The following is a 20,284-nucleotide window of genomic DNA, read 5'->3' on the forward strand; positions in this document are numbered from 1 at the left end:
GTAATAACATTATCTCCAAATTACTTTTTCAGTCACTTCCTCCGCCAGGACCTCTATGCTGCATCTACAACCCTGAAATATCCCAGAATACACACCAGCCACAGTTCCTTCCTTAATGAATAGGGTCAGTAGAGTTAAAGCACAACTGTTTTTGTGTCATCTGTGGTTCAATAGGCTGTACTATGGCCTTTGAAATGGCCAAAGCACAAGAATCTACCAGGCATTCCCAACCTGGTGCCCACAAACACCTTCCTTAAAGGCATTGGTTTATGGCATAAAAAAGATTGGGAATCCCTGACTAGGCTAACACTCCAATGTAATTCCAAAGATAGATTGTGCTATAAAGACTGTATTCTTTCAACCCGATCTGTCCTTTCAAAGAGATGTAAATGATCTCCAGGTGAACTGACATCCAGCAATATCTGACTTCTGCTTGCAGTGCATAAACAGTCTGCCTGTATCTTATCGCATGGACCAATTAAACCTTAAACACAAGAACTTCTGTAGATGCTGGAAATCCAAAGCTACACACACACAAGGTGCTGGAGGAACTCAGCAGATCAGGCTGCATCTATGGAAATGAATAAACAGCCGACGCTTTTGGCCGAGGCCCTTCTTCAGAACTAAAAAGGAAAGGGTAAGAGAACAGAATAAAAAGGTTGAGGGGGGGAACGAAGACAGCTGGAAGTTGACAGGTTAAGCCAGGCAGGTAGGAAAAGTAAAGGGATAGAGAGGAAGGAATCTGATGGGAAAGGACAGTGGACCAAAGGAGAAAGGGAAAGAGGAGTAATGTGATAGGCAAGTGAGAGAGATAAGAGGCCACAGAGGGAAATAATAGTATGGAGGGGGAGGAATTTTTATATTCATGCCATTAGGTCAGAGGCTACCCGGATGGAATACAAGGTGTTCTTCCTCCATCCCGAGGGTGGCCTTATCTGGAAACAAGAGGAGGCCATGGGCCAAAATGTCAGAACAGGAATGAGAATCAGAATGAAAAGGTTAAGCCATCAGGAAGTTCAACTTAAGGTGGATGGAATGCTCACCGAAGCAGTCTCCCAATTTATGACAGGTCTCACCAATGTAGAGGAGACTGCATTGGGAGCGCCAGACACCATTGATGGACTCAGCAGGTGAAGTGTTGCCTCATGTGGAAGGACTACTTGGGGCCCTGAATGGGGGCGAGGAAGGAAGTGAATGGGCAGGTGCAGGTGAATGGCCACATGCAGGGCTAAGTGCCGGGAGAGAGATTGGGTGGGGAGTGACAAATGGACAAGGGAACTCTCAAGGGAGTGATCCCTGTGAAAATCAGAGAGAGGGGGGTGGGTAAAGATATGTTTGGTGGTAGAATCCCTTTCAATATGGCGGAAGCTGTGGAGAATGATGTGTTGAATATGGAGGCTCATGGGGTGGTAGGTAAGGACAAGATGAACTCTTTTGAAGCGACAGGATGATGGGGTGAGTGCAGAGATTCAGGTAATAGAGGAGACATGGGCGAGGGCAGCATCAATGGTGGAGGAAGGGAAACACCATTCTTCGAGGAAGAAGGGCATCTCTGGGGTCCTGCAAAGGAAAGCTGCATCTTGGGAAGAGATGAGGTGGAGATGAAGGAACTGAGAAAAGGGAATAGGAGACAAGATGTGAAGAGGTATAGTTAAGAGAACCGTGGGAATTGGTAGGTTTATACAAGATGTCGCTCGACAGTTTGTCTCTGGAGATGGAGACCGAGAAATTGAGAAAAGGGAGTGAAGTGTCAGAGATGACCCATGTAAATTTAAAGGCTAGTGGACTTAGAGGCAAAGTTGATGAAAGTGACAAAGTTTAATTTACGGGCGATAAACACTTCAGGTCAACTCGAGGCATCACAAGATACAAAGTTATGTGCAAGTCTTTTTTTTTCTCTTTCAAGAGAATTGATGATAATCAGCACCTGTGTGTCAAACCTGCAAGTGAGTTCGTTAGCACCATTAAGCAAATTCAAATTATGGCCTTCAGGAATTAATGTCAAAACTATGTGCTAAACACAATGTCAATTTAGAATCTGCTTCTACAAAGTAATTGGCAAGATATCTAAGAAAACGGAAAGCCTGATATTTCATCTTTATAAATCAATAAAAGCTTTATAAAATCACTATTTAACAGTTTAGAAAAATAAATCTGTATACCTTGTCATTATCAGTTTACATGACATGCAGCGTTTAGAAATTTGACAGCCGACATACAAAAGAACATTATGAATGTGGAACAGGAAAAGACATTTTTACTCCTTAAAGATTCTCTATTCATACAATAAAATCATGGCTGAACTTCCACTGTCCTGCCCTGATTTCCTTACAATCTCAAGTTAATCAAGGTTTTGCTGTATTAATTTGCCATTTAGTCAGTTTTCAGACCTCCTTGCTTCATCATTTTGACAATAGTTATAATAATCACATAATGCATCAAATTGTGACAGCACAAAGTGGAGAAGCTTATTTCCATTTTAACACCAAGGGCAATAATGATTTACACTTATTTCAACATTAAAGGCAATGGTACTCAAACCTTCCGGTTCAGATATGCACATGGGCATGCTCAGAGCTTTCAGATAGTATCACATATAAAATTCTAGTACATATGCAAGCCCAATGACAGTACTGAGGCCAATTTGCCTGGAACATCCAAGTTATCTACCTTTCCCTTTGTAATAATTCATCAAGCAACCCCTTCCAGTGCCTCTTCCTCTGCCCACCCCACTGCTAACCCCATCCTTTCCAGTCCTGATGAAGAGTCTCATCTCAGAACAACAGTTCATTTCCCTCTATTGAAGCTGCTTGACCTGCTGAGCTCCTCCAGCACTTTACGTGCTCACCCCCTCCAATCCTTCCTTCTCCTTTCACACCCAGCTTCTATGTTCTCTGCCATACCCTCTGTTTAAAAGTCCTTTCCTTGAAATAGCCTGTGTCAAAGTCAGCAGAATTTGGCCATGCTCTATCTGGATTTTCTGACTGCAATGTGGCCAGGAGACATTACCAAAAAGGTAGGTTAAAAACATATACTTTAATATTTAAAATGGAGCTGGGAAGACCACAATAGCCCTGCTGGCTGTTGCCTGGTGTGAGTTACCTTCCCCTCTAGCCATTGTCCAACTTATCTGAAAATCACTGCCGGAGCCTAAAATTCTTTCATCTAAAGGCATTTCAATCTCCAACAGGAGTTCCTGAAAATGTGGTAGAGGACCAACGAATAAGTTCACAATCTGCATAATAGATTCCCAAAATTTCATGCAAATCCAATAATCGGCATTAAGCAGAAGTTATACTTCCACTGCACCACTTCTCTTCAAAAGATTTTATTCTGCATTAATGAACTGGGCAACTTCAAATACAAACACGAGGAAACCTGCAGGTGCTAGAAATCCAAAGTGACACACACGAAATGCTGGAGGAACTCAGGTCAGACAGCATCTATGGAAAAGACATCTCAGCCTGAGACCTTTCATCGAATACTCAGCTGTGGAATAATGCCCCAGCTGGCTTCAATGTGCACTGTAATGTACTATTACTCTAATCTCTCTATCATCAGAATTTACTTTTTTTTCCCTTTCTTGGACTTGATTCAAATGACTGAAAGATGGATGAATCACGTGTTAGAATAATTTTTTTCCTGGTGTAAGTAAGTACTGTATCACTCTCATCTTCCTCCTCCTCTTCTAATGGTTCCAAAATTATCAGATCACTGTTATAGAGACTTCTGAGTATTTCTTCGCAGTAGTATGGCACACCGTAGCTACGTTCCATCAGCAATCTGTCACCAGAAAATAAAGAGAGACAATGGATTTTTCTTATTATTGATACATCAAATCTGAATACAACAGCTTCAGCACCGTTCATTATCTGTGACATTATTGTGTCTTATCTGTCCTTCTAAAATTCCATAGGACATGGAGCACATCACAAGTCCTTAAATCTTCCGCTATTATTTTTCTTCAGAATCAGATTCAGGATTAATATCACCAGCATATGTCAGTAGGACAATGCAATACCTATAATCGTAGAGAAAAAAAACTGAATTACGGTAAGCATAAATATTAAATAGTTAATTAAATAATTCAAAAATAATAATAAAAAGTAGTGATGTAGTGTTCATGGGTTCAATGTTCTTTCAGAAATCTGATGGCAGAGGGGAAGAAGCTGTTCCTGAATCGCTGAGTGTGTGCCTTCAGGCTTCTGTACCTCCTACCTGATGGTAGCAATGAGAACAAGGCATGACCTGGGTGAAGGGGATCCTTAATGATGGACACCACCTTTTAGAGGTATTGCTCCTTGAAAATGTCCCTGGATACTACGGAGTCTATTGCCCAGGATGGAGCTGACTAAGTTTACAAGTCTCTGCAGCTTTTATCAATCCTGTGTAGTAGACTACCGCCCCCATACCAGACAGTGACGCAGCATGGTAGGTCTGTAGAAATCTGCAAGTGGTTCTGGTGACATACGAAATCTCCAACTCCCAATGAAATAGCTGCAGTCGAGCCTTCCTTGTAGCTGCATCGATACGTTGGACCCAGGATAGAGCCTCAGTGATATTGACACCCAGAAGTTTGAAGCTGCTTACTCTTTCCATTTCTGACCCCTTTATAGGGACTAGTTCAAAGGAAGAGCTGAAAGGACTGTTGTTGAATCTCCTTTGGCTGCGTGGAAAGTACCACAAGGCAGAGTATGGTGGAAGAATGGAACTGGCAGTCACAGAAGGAGCAATGTCTTCAAGGTGCTGAAGGGAGAAAGGAAAAGAATATGCAGCTGGTGTGGAATCTGGCTGCAGAAAGTGGAAATTGTGAAAGATGATCCACTGAATGTGGAGACTCATAAAATGCTGGAGGAACTCAACAGGTCAGGCGCCATCTACGGAAGGAAAAGGACAATCAATGTCTCTGGCCAAGATCCTTCAAGCAGGACTGGAAAGAAAGCAGGCATGAGGTGGCGGGAGTTAATTAAGTGAATCCTATTGAGAGGGGGAAGATAGAATGATGTGAGAAACTGAGAGGTGATAGGTGGAAGAAACAAAGATCTGAACAAGATGGAATTTGACATGAGTAAACAGTGGACTATGAAATAAAAGGAAGGAGGAGGAAGGTGCAGTTGAAGAGAAATGGTGAAGGGGAAACAAAACCGGCTTTGGGGGGGGGGAGGGGGTTGAGGAGAAGAAACAAAGGGGAGCGGCTACTGAAAATTAGAGAAATTGTTGATGGCATCAGGTTCAAGACTACCAAGACAGAATATGAGGTGTTTTCCCTCTTAAACCGTGTCTAATCTCATCCTGGGAGTAGAGAAGTGGAATTAAATTGTCTGACCACTGAGTGATCTTGGCTGTTATGGAAGGAAGAACAAAGGCGCTTGATGGAGCAATCCCTCAATCGGGTTGGAAGGTAAAGACCAGGGTGACTCTACATGGAATTTCTAAAGAATAGAAGCTAAAAGTAGGCAAACATTGAGGCAAGTATATAGGCAATTCCTTCATTACACTGGAGTACCTTTGGGCCTAATCTTTAGGAATGCAGCTGGGCATGTATGAGTAATATCAATGGGAGAGCATTCTGGAAATAGTGTCTATAGTTTCAAGATGGTTATGGTAAAGGATAGAGGTGGCTCAGCAATCAAGGTGCTGAATTGAGGAAAGGCAGAATTCCTCTTAAAAGACAAATCCTGTTAAAAATAGACTGGGAGCAGCACCTCACAGGCAGCAAGTGGAAGTCATTCTAAACTGGTGAAAAAACGATACTCCAATTATTTTCATTATGAAGAAAGGAAAATATGTCCAAATTACTGAGGGCAGGGTGAGATTTTGGGAGAAGTACAATGAAAAACAGGAAGCATGTGGTAGGGATAAAGATTAAAATTAGTAAATGCAGGAAAAGAGTATTGAGAAGTAGAGGTGCTTCAACAAATTAGCAGTGCAGTGTGGGTACAAAATGTCACTTCCGATTAAAAAAGAATCCCAAAGAATTTTAAAGTTAGTTGGAGCTTCATTGTTGTTGCTGAGATCAATGAATTACAGTGCTACTCCATTCAGTGTGAAGTAGCAGACTGGCAATTCAATAACTAAAACACTATCACTAACTTTAAAAATAAAGTCGGAGTTACTTAGAATGACATCCAAGTTACAACTGAATTGAGAAAAAAAACTCTAAAATTGAAAGAAACAGTGGCTTCCCATACAAGTATTGTGCAGGTCCATGTTATAAAATAAAGTTATTAAATTTAAATAAAATCAAGAATTATGCTCATGTATTGTACTTGGAGATTGCACATAGTACCTATGGACTATGGGTGGGTGTGTGGGGGGTGGGGGCATTGTTCAGTTGCACAACAACCCTGAGGAAAGAGCTGTTTTTCCAGTCTGGATGTCCATGCAGAGATATTCCTGTATCTCCTGCCAAATGGTAGGAGATTGACCAGGTGATTAGTGGGGAGGGCTGAGTCCGTCATAATTTTGCTAGCCCGCCATGGACATCACGAGCTGTAGATGGTTTCCAGATCTGGCAGTTGTGTCCCAATGATGTTGTGTGTGGTCCTGAACACCCACTGAAGAGCTTTTTGGTTGATCTTGTTAGGGGCAAGAGGATAACCAAGGCAAATACAGAGCTCTTTGGGGACCGAGGAGGCAACCTGTGTGGGGAGCCCGATAACATAGGTGAGGTCTTTAACATATACCTCTCAGGGGAAGTACATCTTAACTGCAGAATTCAGGGAGGGTACAGTTGAAATTCTAAAATGAGCAATATTAAATGGGGGCAGGCTGGATTGAATTCATCAATGCACTGCTTGAGGTGCTAATGAAATTTTTCAAAATAGTTAGAAATTAGCTAATATTGATAAGAACTTGGATTACCACAGCATAGAAAACCACTGGCGAATGCTTTACAACAGGATTCACGGAGACGGGTACTTAAATACCACCACGGATTTGTTTCTATACTGTATGACTCAATGTGGCATTGGTCTCGACCATAAGGAGCATCTGTGGATGCCCACATATCGTCCATGTATTCAGCAGGTAATACCCTTACTGATTCCTGAAGGGCTCTCAGTTCCTGTGCAGACCACTCAATTCTTCAAGTCTGATCTCTGTCTCTGTAAATTTTCAAGAAACCAAGAAATTTTACTTCACCGAGATGAAATCCTCTCTTCCTGGTAGAGAGGATCGGTGATTTCCTGTGTGCACAGTGAGATGTGTAAAAAATTATTAGCAGCCACCTTCCTAAATAATCAATACGGCAGTTCAGGGTGACAATGACTTCAAATTAACAGGAATGGCTGGAAATCTTAAAGTAATAGATCTGATTAAAATTTCCATTCATTTCAAGAAGCATGGATGCTCTTTGAAAATCTTGACTTCTAGAGGCATCATTTTCCGGACATTTGGAGGGAGGGATGTGGCTCCTGTAAAATGCTTGGGAGAACGTTTCCCGTTCTCCTCTGGCAAATTATCACTGCTCTTAACACTTCTCCAGACAGAGGACCATGAAAACAATTAACGTAAGTATCAGAACAAGGAGAAGATAGTCTTAGCATTTCCCTACTCAGTACTTCTAAATGCGGTCATCTACCTTGTCATTGAAAATGAGCTTAACTCCACCTGACTCTCCAACTAATCCACAAGTAATCCATGACCTTTTAAAATTACAGGTACAGAATACAACCTCGCCATTAAATCTTGATTCATGAACTGTGACTGGTCCCTATTTTACATGAACTGCATTTCCAAAAATCAGTTTCTCGGGGAGCCAGTGACCAGAAATTGCCAGGATATTCGGCATGACCTATGTACGTATTATGACTTGAAGGAGACTAAATACAGGGCAACAGAGTCAGAAGCATATTTCCTTATCAACTTTTCATTCTGAATGAGTCCTTTACTGCGTAATGTAAAGGACCATCAAAATCAATTTCTGAACAGAATATTTGACCACTTTTTAAATTTTTGGGGCAGCTAATCAGTCAACAATTAACAATTGAAACAAACATTTTTTAGAACCAATAATTAGCAAAATATGATACTAGCATAGCAAAACAAGGCCTGATCCTTTAATTTTTAAAAAAGTTTCACATAGATGTTTTCATTAATTCAGCTTGTACAGTATATCACGGTTAGATTCCTTACTTACATCTCCAGCTCTCGTGGAATACTAACGACCCCCAAGATTTGGCAAGCTAGTGGACGGATTATAGTTGGATCCAAGCCTGAAAGCTTTACATATGAAGTCTTCTGGCTTCTCATTACCATTATCGCAGCTTGGCATGGCGGTTTCTCTACTGTGAATGGCCTCAGTGCCATGACCATGAACAAAGGGAGACTTGCACGCATTTGCAAAATAAGCTCCCATGATGGTGTGTCAATGTATTGAACTTGGTCAATGACCAGCAGCACAGTATCATTTGTAACATTCTACAGAGAATACAGCAGGAATAGGCGATCAGTGATTCATTTGAAAATTACCTCCAGTTGAAATATTTGCAAACAAGATTACAAATAATTTATTTATATACGTGTGTGTGTGTGTGTGTGTGTGTGTGTGTGTGTGTGTGTGTGTGTGTGTGTGTGTGTGTATATATAATATATTCTATATAAGTAATTTATATATATTATATACTTACATATTATAATTAATAAAGAGGCCTCATGCATGCTCTATTATAATCTGATTTCTTTGATATATCTTTCTCTTTCTCAGTTATCTCCAGGGTTTTGCCAGTTTGTAAAACTCAATTTGCTCAAGTATTTACCTACTGGAACTGGAGCATCTCTAAAACTTATTTTAATGATTATGCAGTATTTTTATATATTATTTCTACAGAATTATTGTGTATATATACTGGGAAAGGTATTATACATAAACTCTTCCTTTTAGGCTTTAATTATCGTTATTTCAATATCCTGAGATTCTGCATATAATCGATCCTATAAATGTGCGTTCATATCAAGAAGGCAACCCACTCCAGAATGACCAGTCAGGTAATAAACACAACTTTCATCCCAATGTCCACACCTTGAAACAATTATTTAGAAGTTATGACTACAATAGAGAGAAAACCTTTGGCAATCTCATCTGGTTAAACTACTTCATTTACTTTTAATTATTGACAATACATCAATTGGTTTAATAATCAATAACTCTGTGTAAAAACCATCATAAAGAAATTTGTGGTGGGGTGAAGATACATCTCTATCAAAGGCTGTGCAAGGCGCCCCCTGGACAAGGTGCAGCACCTGCTTGGCGACCCCCCCCCCCCCCCAACCGGATCAGGGTCACGTGAAGCCACGGGAGCAGGTGATGCATATCACAAGTCCTGGTTATGTGACCACTGATACCAGGCGGACAATCTCCGAAGAGTATTGATAATGGTTCATGTCACCCATCTTGTAAACCACTGCCAAGAAGGCAATGGCAAACCACTTGCGTTGAAAAATTTGCCAAGAACAATCATGGTCATGGAAAGACCAAGATCACCCACGTCATACAACATGCTACATAACGAACGAACAAACAGGACAACCATTTGGCACATCTCATTCAGTATAGACCAATCCTGCACCATATAAATATACATATTGCTTTAATTTTATAATTAGAGTAACATCTTATATAAGCATTTCCCTCTAAATGTGTTGATTCATCATTTAAAATATTTAATGTCTTCAAGCAACCATCAAGGCCTGATTCTAGCCATGGCATATCAGCAGCAATGACTATATCAAAAACATTCTTAAGCAGACAGGAACCAAAGTACTCAGTAGTTCAGGAATTTACTGTGTACTTGGTACGTGGCCTGAAATGCATTGGTTTTTGAAAGCTAATCATACAATTACCTGCTTGATCACTGCAATCACATAATTTCGAAATGCCCTGTGCTTGGCCCTACTGTCCATGAGGGAGACTCTTTCAGAAATTGGAAACTGAAAAACAAAATGAATACATTGTACTATTCAAGCCCTGCCCTGATACCATTACTCATATCCAAATGGAATGCAGGATAGACACTGCACTATGGGAAGCATCATACATCTTTTCCTCTTTCCCTTGACCGTCTGGCTAAATTCAAAGATTCAAAGATATATTATCAAAGTACGCATGGAGTATACAACCCTGAGATTCATCTTCCCGCAGACAGCTGCAAAACACAGAAACACCATGGAACTGGTTCAGACATCAAACACCTCACGCACAAAACAAGTCACGCAAACAGCAAAAACCAAGCGAGAAACACAGAATATAAAACATCAAACCATTGAAACAGTCTAGGAATGTTCGTACAGTTTAATCCAGTTCAGTTCAGCATTGTTAGTAGTTCAGGGGCCTCAAAAGACAACACAGAGAATGCGAACACATGCCCCAACGTGCCGCACAACTTGAATCAACTGGAAAGTGGTACCTGGGTGGAAGGAAGTGTGACTCCCACATTACGGGGAGTGGTGATTGTGTTATTGGAGTCGAAAAAAAAAATATTTTATTTAGTTCGCTTTCCACATAAATTTTGTGAAGATTTTTATTATGTATCAAAGGTGATTGTTTGGCAGTGATTTCTGAATTTCCTATGAGCACAATTCCATGAGAAAATTGCTGTAATGTAGGGATCGCCTGTATTCATGAAACAAATGCAATATCATATGTCCGTGATAATGAATTCGACTCTGACAAATTATGGAACAATTCTGACAAAATTAAACTTCATGTGCCTTTGTTCAAAGTCCATTTATTATCAAAGTATGTGTACATTATACAACTTTGAGAGTCACCTCCTTACAGGCAGCCACAAAGAAAGAAACCCAATAAGAAATCATTAAAAAGAGCAACAAACACCCAATGCACAAAGAGAGAGAGAAAAAAAATCAGAAATCATGCAAACAATAAAGAAACAGCAGTTGGATTGTAAGTGAGTCCATAGGCATGAAGCTCAGAGCAGCTGGAGCAGGCCCAGCCTCAGTTCAACGCACAGCGGAGAACATCACTACGGAGCTTGCAGCCATGAAGCCTGGAGCAGCTAGAGCAGGCCCACGGCCTCGGCCTCAGTTCAGTGACGAGCCGAGCAGCAAGCAAATCTACAAAGTGACCAAGATATAAGAGATGGAACACTGCTGATTATAAATGTCAGATTTGGATGGTTTGCAGGATGATCCTGATTAGCTCGTGGCTTAGATAGCTGGGATAGCCTAGTACAAGACCACACCACCTGAATGTGAACTAGTAGCCTAACAAAATGATTTATTAACACAAGAAAGTCTGCAGATGCTGGAAATCCAAAGCAACACACATAAAACGCTGTAGGAAATCAACAGGCCAGGCAGCATCGATAGAAATGATTAAACAGTTGACATTTTGGGTTGAGACCCTTCATTGGGACTGAGAAGGAAGGGGGAAGATGCCAGAATAAAAAGGTGGGGGGAAGAGGAAGGAGGCTAGCTGGAAGGTGAAGGGTGAAACCAGGTGGGTGCAGAAGGCCAAGGGCTGGAGAAGAAAGAGTCTGATAGGAGAGGAATGTGGACTATATTTATTTTTATTATTTAGAGATACAGCACAGAACAGGCCCTTCTGCCCCACTGAACCAATCTGCTCAACCAGCGATTTAACCCCTAGCCTAATCACAGGACAATTTACCAATTAGCCCACTAACCGTAAAGTCTTTGGACTGTGGGAGAAAACCAGATCACCCAGAGGAAACCCACTTTACACACGGGAAGAACGTACAAACTTTCTTACAGAGGATGCCAGAATTGAATTCCAAACTGCGACAGCCCGATATGTAATAGTGTTGTGCTAACTACTACACTACCATGATACCCCATAAAGATAGTTTACATACAACTAAGGCCCTGGTTGACTGGCAATGGTGTTCATAGGAATACTCAGAAAATTCCCTGAAGGAACCACTGACGCTCACTTGTTAGATTCCCTCAGCAATCCTAATGGTTTCTGGGAATTAGAATGGTAGATTCCCATGATACCCTTTCAACTGTGGCACCCAGGACCACAATAACATCTGTCTTGACTTCCAAAGAAGCTTGCTTTACATTCATGATGGCATAACACTAACAAGGCACCAGATCAAGTAAGTCTGACCGACCTATTTCCCCGAAGAGTGCAGCTTCAGTAATAAGCTATTCCACTGGATTGAGATCTCACCTATTTGTTTAATCCCCTCTAAGATTTACACTTGAATTGAATAGTCGCAATAGTGTTAGAAACCACAGTTTTTAAAAAAATACTTTCTATAACATTTGCACTTTTTAAACAAACTCATGTATTTTCACACTCACTGGCAGAAAGCAGTATAGCAGCTAAACTAACAATTTGGCACATTTCTCATTTTTCATTGGCCAAGTATTAACACACAGTTAAAACAGTTTTAGAGCACATTGAACACAGGAGTAGATTTTAATGTAGAAAGGAAAAGACTTAAGACTACTTTAGAAAATATTAGACAAAATGCAAAATAAACATTGCTAAGTGGGACCAACATGTTCATGGTAGGAAGAAACATGATGAAGCACTTTCCATTGTAATATGTACTGCACAGCTGAAGGTAACATGTATACTGGATGAAAATATTCCAAGTTCAAAGTAAATTTATTAGCAAAGTACATATATGTCACCATATACAACCCTGAGATTTGTTTTCTTGTGGGCACCAAGAAAAGCCAAGATACTCAACTGGTCCATGCAGGATTCACTGATTACATTTTATTTTGGATATTTGCTCCTGACACATCAGTCTCTGCTCTTCAAAGAGGGCTGCAAAACAATTAATGATATTCTGTCTCTTTTCTACAAGATGGATGAAAGAACAAGCCATGGCTACAGTATTGAGTATGTGTGGAAACTACCACGGCAGCTCTCCACATCTTCCTTGGCAGCATTTTCCAAACTTGTAATCTACATCATTTAAGAAGGACACATTCAGCTGCTGCACAGAGACACTATTTAATTTGCACATCACTCTTAGTTAGACACGATATTTCCTCATCAATTAAAATTTTGATGAGGATTAAAATTTTGGAAGGCACTACTTCACAACTCAGCACAAGCACCTTCACCTGACAGATTGCCTCAATATAGCATCAACATCCTGTACTTTGTGTTGCGTTACTTGCCAAAGCAAATAAAAATTCCTCACAGGTGTGGAATCAGTTAAAAAGTGGCTGTCAGCCAATAAAGGAGATGTTAGACAGGTAAGGAAAGTAGGCTTGTCAATGTCTTCACACAGCAGATAAAGATAGACAAGAAATGCTGACCTTGTTACCAATGCCTATATCTCAGTTACGATAAAAATCAGAGCTTCCAGCAGGGGTTATATGATAATATCAGGAACAGACTGCCTTGATTAACAAATGCAATTAACAATCTCCCCCCTCTAAAGCCAGAAGACAAATTGGACTGCTTGACTAAAGGAAAAAAATTAGAAGTATTAAATGATTGTTAATTTTATTTTCAGCAAATATCAAATTAACTCCAAGGTCAAATTTCTATTCATTATACAGTTTGTAAACAAGATATATTTTGATTAATGGAAGATAATGAGCCCATCTCCAAATACAAATTGCAAAATTTTCAATGTTTGCGCTCATCACTTATTTTATGTGCATTTTTTTGCTTGGCACCAATGCTCTGAAATTTGTTATACACTCAGTGGCCAGCTTTATTAGGTACAACTGCTGGCTAATGGAAATATCTAGTCAGCCAATCATCTGGTAGCAACTCAATTCAAAGTACGTTTATTATCAATGTATGTACGCATTATACAACCCTGAGATTTGTCTTCCCACAGACAGCCATGAAACAAAGAAAACCACGGAATCCATTCAAAGAAAACCATCAAAGCCCTCCCCAGTGTGAAAAATAGCAAAAAAGAGCAAAAAGCATAGAATATAAAACACTTAACCAGTCCAGGCATATTCAGTTCAGTTAAATCTTGTGCTGTATCGTTCATTATTGGCAGTCCTCCCCAATCAAAGTCACACAAAATAGCAATTAAAAAAAGCAACCAGAAACCGGAATCATACTGTAGCAGGAACTGCAGGGTCCAATCCACAAACCGTATCAACTAAACCTTGCCCAAGACCCAGGACTCGAGCACCATCCTGCAACAGCATCAAAGGGGGAAGGGGTGAGACCATTCATACGTGGGGGGGGGGGGGGGGGGGGAGAGACCATCACACACAGACATCTTTCTCCAGCAGCAGCGAGTGAGAGGCTGATAAATGCAGCTAAACACACGTGTGCCTTTTGCTCTCGCCTTGATGAATACAATCCTCCTCGATGCTTTAATCGGCACGATCAGCGAGAAATGGAGTCAGCCGTGGGCACGTGCCTAGTCTCCAGGCTTCCTGGCTTCTAGGCCACCACTTCCACTCAAAACTTCACCGAACACTCTCGGAGACAGCAAAGAGCCGGATTGCTTAATCGGCCTGAAAGCACCCCATTAAAACATAGATCACAGGCTCCAACAGTAGCCAGCCACATTTTAAGAAAACAAAGAAGCGAAAGTAGTTTCATGAACTATCTGAAGGGTGTCAGCCTTGGTCACTTTGTTCACCAGCACCACCTTCTTCCAGAATCATAATGTATATAACATAAGTGGAGATGTGGAGAAAGCGAACCAGCTGAACAACTTCTTCAACAGGTTCGACAGCTCAATCTCATCCTCACCGCAGAAATCCACACCAGGCTTACTTCCCTCACAGGAAAATAGCCACTCACAGGAGACCTTGCCCACGCCCAGGATTACGGCTGCACAGGTGGAAGGTCAACTGAGGAAGATCTGTACCAGCAAGGCAGCTGGACCGGATGGAGTTTCCCCACGATTACTGAGGGCCTGTGCGACTGAGCTGGGAGAACCACTACAGCGCATCTTCAACATGAGCCTGGAGCAGAGAAGAGTACCCAGACAGTGGAAAACATCCTGTATTGTCCCGGTACCGAAGAAACCACAACCAAAGGAGTTGAATGACTTCAGACCTGTTGCCTTGACGTCGCACGTGATGAAGACCATGGAGCGGCTGATAATACAGAATCTGAGGCCACAAACCAGGCACGCCCAGGATCCTCTTCAGTTTGCGTATAAGGAGAAGGTGAGAGTGGAGGATGCTATCACGTATCTGCTACACAAATCACTCTCTCACCTAGATGGGGTCAGTTGTGCTGTGAGGATTACATTCCTTGACTTCTCTAGTGCCTTTAACACCATCCAGCCCAAGATCTTAAGGCACAAACTAACGGAGATGGGAGTAGACTCTCACATGGTGGATTGGATAGTGGACTACTTGACAGATAGACCTCAGTATGTGCGGTTGGGAGACTGTAGGTCTGACACGGTGGTCAGCAGCACAGGGGCGCCGCAGGGAACCGTACTCTCTTGGTCCTGTTCACCCTGTACACATCAGACTTCCAATATAACTCAGAGTCCTGCCATGTGCAGAAGTTCGCTGATGACACGGCCATAGTGGGGTGTGTCAGGAATGGACAGGAGGAGGAGTATAGGAAACTGATACAGGACTTTGTGATATGGTGCAACTCAAACTACCTGCGTCTCAATATCACCAAGACCAAGGAGATGGTGGTGGACTTTAGGAGATCTAGGCCTCATATGGAGCCAGTGATCATTAATGGAGAATGTGTGGAGCAGGTTAAGACCTACAAGTATCTGGGAGTACAGTTAGACGAGAAGCTAGACTGGACTGCCAACACAGATGCCTTGTGCAGGAAGGCACAGAGTCGACTGTACTTCCTAAGAAGGTTGGCGTCATTCAATGTCTGTAGTGAGATGCTGAAGATGTTCTATAGGTCAATTGTGGAGAGCGCCCTCTTCTTTGTGGTGGCGTGTTGGGGAGGAAGCATTAAGAAGAGGGACGCCTCACGTCTTAATAAGCTGGTAAGGAAGGCGGGCTCTGTCGTGGGCAAAGTACTGGAGAGTTTAACATCGGTAGCTGAGCGAAGGGCGCTGAGTAGGCTACGGTCAATTATGGATAATTCTGAACATCCTCTACATAGCACCATCCAGAGACAGAGAAGCAGTTTCAGCGACAGGTTACTATCGATGCAATGCTCCTCAGACAGGATGAAGAGGTCAATACTCCCCAATGCCATTAGGCTTTACAATTCTACCGCCAGGACTTAAGAACTTTTTAAAGCTATTATTAAAGCTTTTTGAGATGGTGATTTAGATGCATATCATATTTTTTTTTACTGAGTTAAGTATTGTATGTAATTAGTTTTGCTACAACAAGTGTATGGGACATTGGAAAAAAGTTGAATTTCCCCATGGGGATGAATAAAGTATCTATCTATCTATCTAAACCGCCAGCAGATATGGTCCAGTTGTTGTTCAGATCCAGACCTCTGACCAGGGAAGAAATATGACTTCTGGTGCCAGACGGGGTGGTTTGAGATTCTCAGAAATTGCTGATCTATTGGGATTTTCAAACAGAACAGTCTCTAGAGTTTTACAGGGAATGGTGCAAAAAACAAAAAAACCCAGTGAGCAGAGATTCTCTGGGTGAGGAGACAGAGACAGAGAGACAGATCAGAGGAGAATGGCCAGACAGGTTCAAGCTGACAGGAAAGTGACAGTAACTCACACAAACACACACTGCATCAGTGGTGTGCAGAAGAGCATCTCAGAACGCATACGTTGAGTCCTGAAGAGGATGGGCTTCAGCGGCAACACATACACTCAGAGGCCACTTTACTAGGGGTACAAAATACCTGATAACATGGTCACCGAGTTTAGATTCAATAGTTATAGTTCAGATATGAGTTGCAACTAAATCTCTCTTATGGGAAAATGACAGCTTTGTTAAGATAATATGGGATTAAATATACTGAAATACATGGGGCCTGAGCTGCGGCTGACTAGAGGGAAGAGAAAAATGCTGAAATGGCTTTCATATCTCTAGGTCTATGTCCTATAGGTCAGATAATTGGTTCTTATTGGCATAGAGTGCTGCATACATTAAAGCAAACCTCTGTATAATTAACTTCAATGTCTGTGGTTCAGTATTTCAGAGAATGTGTACGTTTCTTGGTTCTTCACTGTTATATTATTGAATTAAGTTAAAGAAGGCTATTCATCCCTTTGTGTCCAGTGCTGGCTCTCAGAACAGTTCATCTATCCCATTCCCTTTAATCTATTCTCTCTTGTGGACATCAGCTCCATTCCGATTCTCCTATTACTCAACAACACAAGGGTTAGTTTTCAGAAACCAAATCACATTCCGACCAGCACATCCATTGTATTTTGGTGAAAATGGGAACACCTTGGCGGAGTCACAAGGAGAAAGTGCAAACTTCACCAAGACAGCACCGGAGGACACGACTGAACCCGTCATGGGAATCTAAGGCCGAAGCCGTGCTTGTGCCCGTGAACCTGAATGGAGAGATTCCACACCACGAGCTTCCGGAAGATCCTCTGTATTTTCTGTCCAAGAAAGATCTCCGACCACACCCTCTTCCAATGGTGTCACCAAGGCCACAATCATCATAAGAAAAGTTTGGAGATGGATTGGGCATGTGATGAGCAGAGAGGCCTACTCCATCATCTAGACAGCTTGACAATAGACTCCCGAAGACCAAGGGAAACACAGCAGACCAAAGACAACTTGGTGCCATACCGTAGAAGTAGAAATTAAGATGCTGAACCACACCTGGGGCACAGTAGAGAAGATAGCCAAGGGAAGACAGAGGAGGAGGACCTTCATTGCTGCAGCATATTGGGCAATAAGGCAGAGAGATGTTAAAAACTGAATTGCAAGGAACCAGCGCATGAAGATCAGTCTTCAGATACACAAGCTGTAAGGCCACAATATATTAAAGTTAATGTTCACTGATGAGATTGCTTATTTCAGTACCTTTACAAAAAGCAGATCATTTAAGAGACATAAATCTTCAACCAGTTCTGGCTTTGTTATCTTGCTGAGTAAAACTCTTTCTCGTTCTGGATAACTTTTACAGTGGTTCACATGTAGCAGCAGAGCCATCATGGTTTGAATAGTATAATAGGGTACCGTGATGTCCATTTTCCCCAGTTCAAATGGTAACACCCTGCACCAAACATACATAAATAAATTTTAAAAATTCACTTTAATTAAAATGAACATTTCACTTTAATGAGTTTCTATATACTCATTAATAGAATCCTAGGGTGTGGGTTTGAGAGTAGGCACGTGTGATGGCTAACTCCACCTCTCAGATTTAAGGAGTTACCTCAACTAATTAAAATTCCAGGATTTAGTTAAAACTTCCCAATAAACTGCCCATCAGAAACTGGCAAAAGACTAAATAAGACCATAAGATATAGGAACAGAATTAAGTCACTTGCCCAATTGAGTCTGCGCTGCCATTTCATCACGGCTGATCCATTTCCCAACTCAGCCCCAATCTTCTGCTCATCCCTGTATCCCTTCAAGCTCTGACCAATCAAGAATCTATCAACCTCTGCATTAAATACACCCAATGACTTGGCCTTCACAGCCGCCTGTCGCAATAAATTCCACAGATTCACCACCCACTGGCTAAAGAAATTATTCCTCATTTCCATCCTAAAAGAATGCCCCTCTATTCTGAGACGGTGTCCTGTGATTCTTCCCCACCACCCCCCCCACCAAGCCCCCACAGGAAATATCCTCTCCACATCCACTCTATCGAGGCCTTTCAACTTTCAATAGGCTACAATGAGGTCACCCTTCATTATTCTGAATTCCAGTGAGTAAACGCCCAGAACCATCAAACGCACCCCGTATGACAAGCCTTTCAGTTCCAGAATCATTTTCATGAACGTCCTTTGAACCCTCTCCAACGTCAGCACATTCTTTCTTAGATAAGGGGGCCAAAACTTCAATCTAATTCTAAATCTAATTCTTTTTATGACAAAACTAATATGATTTATTTGAAAAAAAATATCTGTGAGTAATTCATTTATTCTCCCCCAGATGCTTGTAATAAATGATTGCAATTAAGACACTAACCTTATTTCTTGAGCTTGTGAAGTACGGATGATTTCAACTAGGAGTCTGCTTTTTCCAAACCCAACTGTGCCTTCATACATAATCACTTGACAACAGTTAAGAGATTCCTTGTCCTTAGCTGAAATAAATTTTTTCAGGGCCTTGTGGAAAATCTTCATCTCTTTTTCTCGGCCTTAAAGAAAGGAGATTTGTTAGAGATTGAATATCAATTTTAATTAGGAACTATGTGATGGCAGCTGTTAATACAAACAAGAACAAGTGTTCAAAACAAAATCTGTTCAGTGTCAAAGATCAATTAGGAGACATACAGTACTGTACAAAAGTCTTAGGCACCCTAAATTTTTTTAGGTGGTTTCAGATGGAATGAATTCCACAAAGCCCCGATCAAAGCTGTCCGGGGTTACTGGAGAGAGAGAAGTGAGTGAGACAGACAGTCTGCAGAAAAACTGTAGCAAGTTGTCCAAGGTGAGTGGAACAATCCACCAGCAGATTTGCTTATAAAACTGCATGATAGTGTACTTAGGAGAATTGATGCTGCTTTAATGGCAAAGGGCAGTCATACCAAATATTGGTTTGATTTAGATTTTTTTTTACTGCTTTCTGCTCTTTGTTGTAAATGTTTCAATATTTAGAAACTTTTCATTTTTTTTTAAAACATCTTTGCTGTGCAGAATTTTTTTTTTACATGCGCCAAAAACTTTTGCACAGTGCTATACTTTGGAAACGGACAAGTCAATCGCTTCTATTGATAAAGATATTTTATTGAACAAAGCAACATTCACCAATATGTTAAAGAGATTGAAACCAACAGTTGGGTGTGCAGCATTCTATGTTTGCAGGATTTGAAATTACTCAGGGCAAAAGAACACATGAACATTTATGTTAATTGGCCCACATTGAAGCTTCTGGGATGAGATCAGTGTGGAGATTGTGACCATCCTGTCAGTTAAAGCATTGTTCAAGACATAATCGTTCTGTTAATCAGTATTTGAGGTGCTTGTATATCCAGCAAGCCGTCACTCAATACTGTGATACATAACTATATTTTGAGTGTTTTGTGCTCAGAAACCTTCACACCATCCACTGGTATCTGAATGTTTGAAGCTGTGCTTGGCAATTGAGCTGTGGGAAGAGAAACAGAGTCAACACTTCACTTCGGAGAAAAAGCTATTATTAATGCTTTTTGAGAGAGTGATTTAGATGCATATCATATTTTTACTATTGTATGTAATTAGTTTTGCTACAACAAGTGTATGGGACATTGGAAAAAATGTTGAATTTCCCCATGGGGATG

At 41.2% G+C, this 20,284-nt stretch overlaps 1 protein-coding gene across 1 annotated transcript in view; it reads right to left on the bottom strand.

The window, feature by feature from the left end:
- LOC140728538 (adenylate cyclase type 10-like) overlaps positions 1 to 20,284 on the bottom strand; it is a 123,608-nt gene that overhangs the window by 66,880 nt on the left and 36,444 nt on the right. Inside the window, exons 13-17 of the mRNA XM_073047406.1 lie at positions 18,991 to 19,162; positions 17,875 to 18,067; positions 9,844 to 9,930; positions 8,141 to 8,421; positions 3,569 to 3,783 (exon numbers count right to left, since the gene is read on the bottom strand). Of these exons, the coding sequence (XP_072903507.1) occupies positions 3,569 to 3,783; positions 8,141 to 8,421; positions 9,844 to 9,930; positions 17,875 to 18,067; positions 18,991 to 19,162 (948 nt within the window). The remainder of the gene's footprint in view (positions 1 to 3,568; positions 3,784 to 8,140; positions 8,422 to 9,843; positions 9,931 to 17,874; positions 18,068 to 18,990; positions 19,163 to 20,284) is intronic.

This window comes from Hemitrygon akajei, chromosome 5 (assembly GCF_048418815.1).
Source record: "Hemitrygon akajei chromosome 5, sHemAka1.3, whole genome shotgun sequence".
NCBI lineage: Eukaryota > Metazoa > Chordata > Chondrichthyes > Myliobatiformes > Dasyatidae > Hemitrygon > Hemitrygon akajei.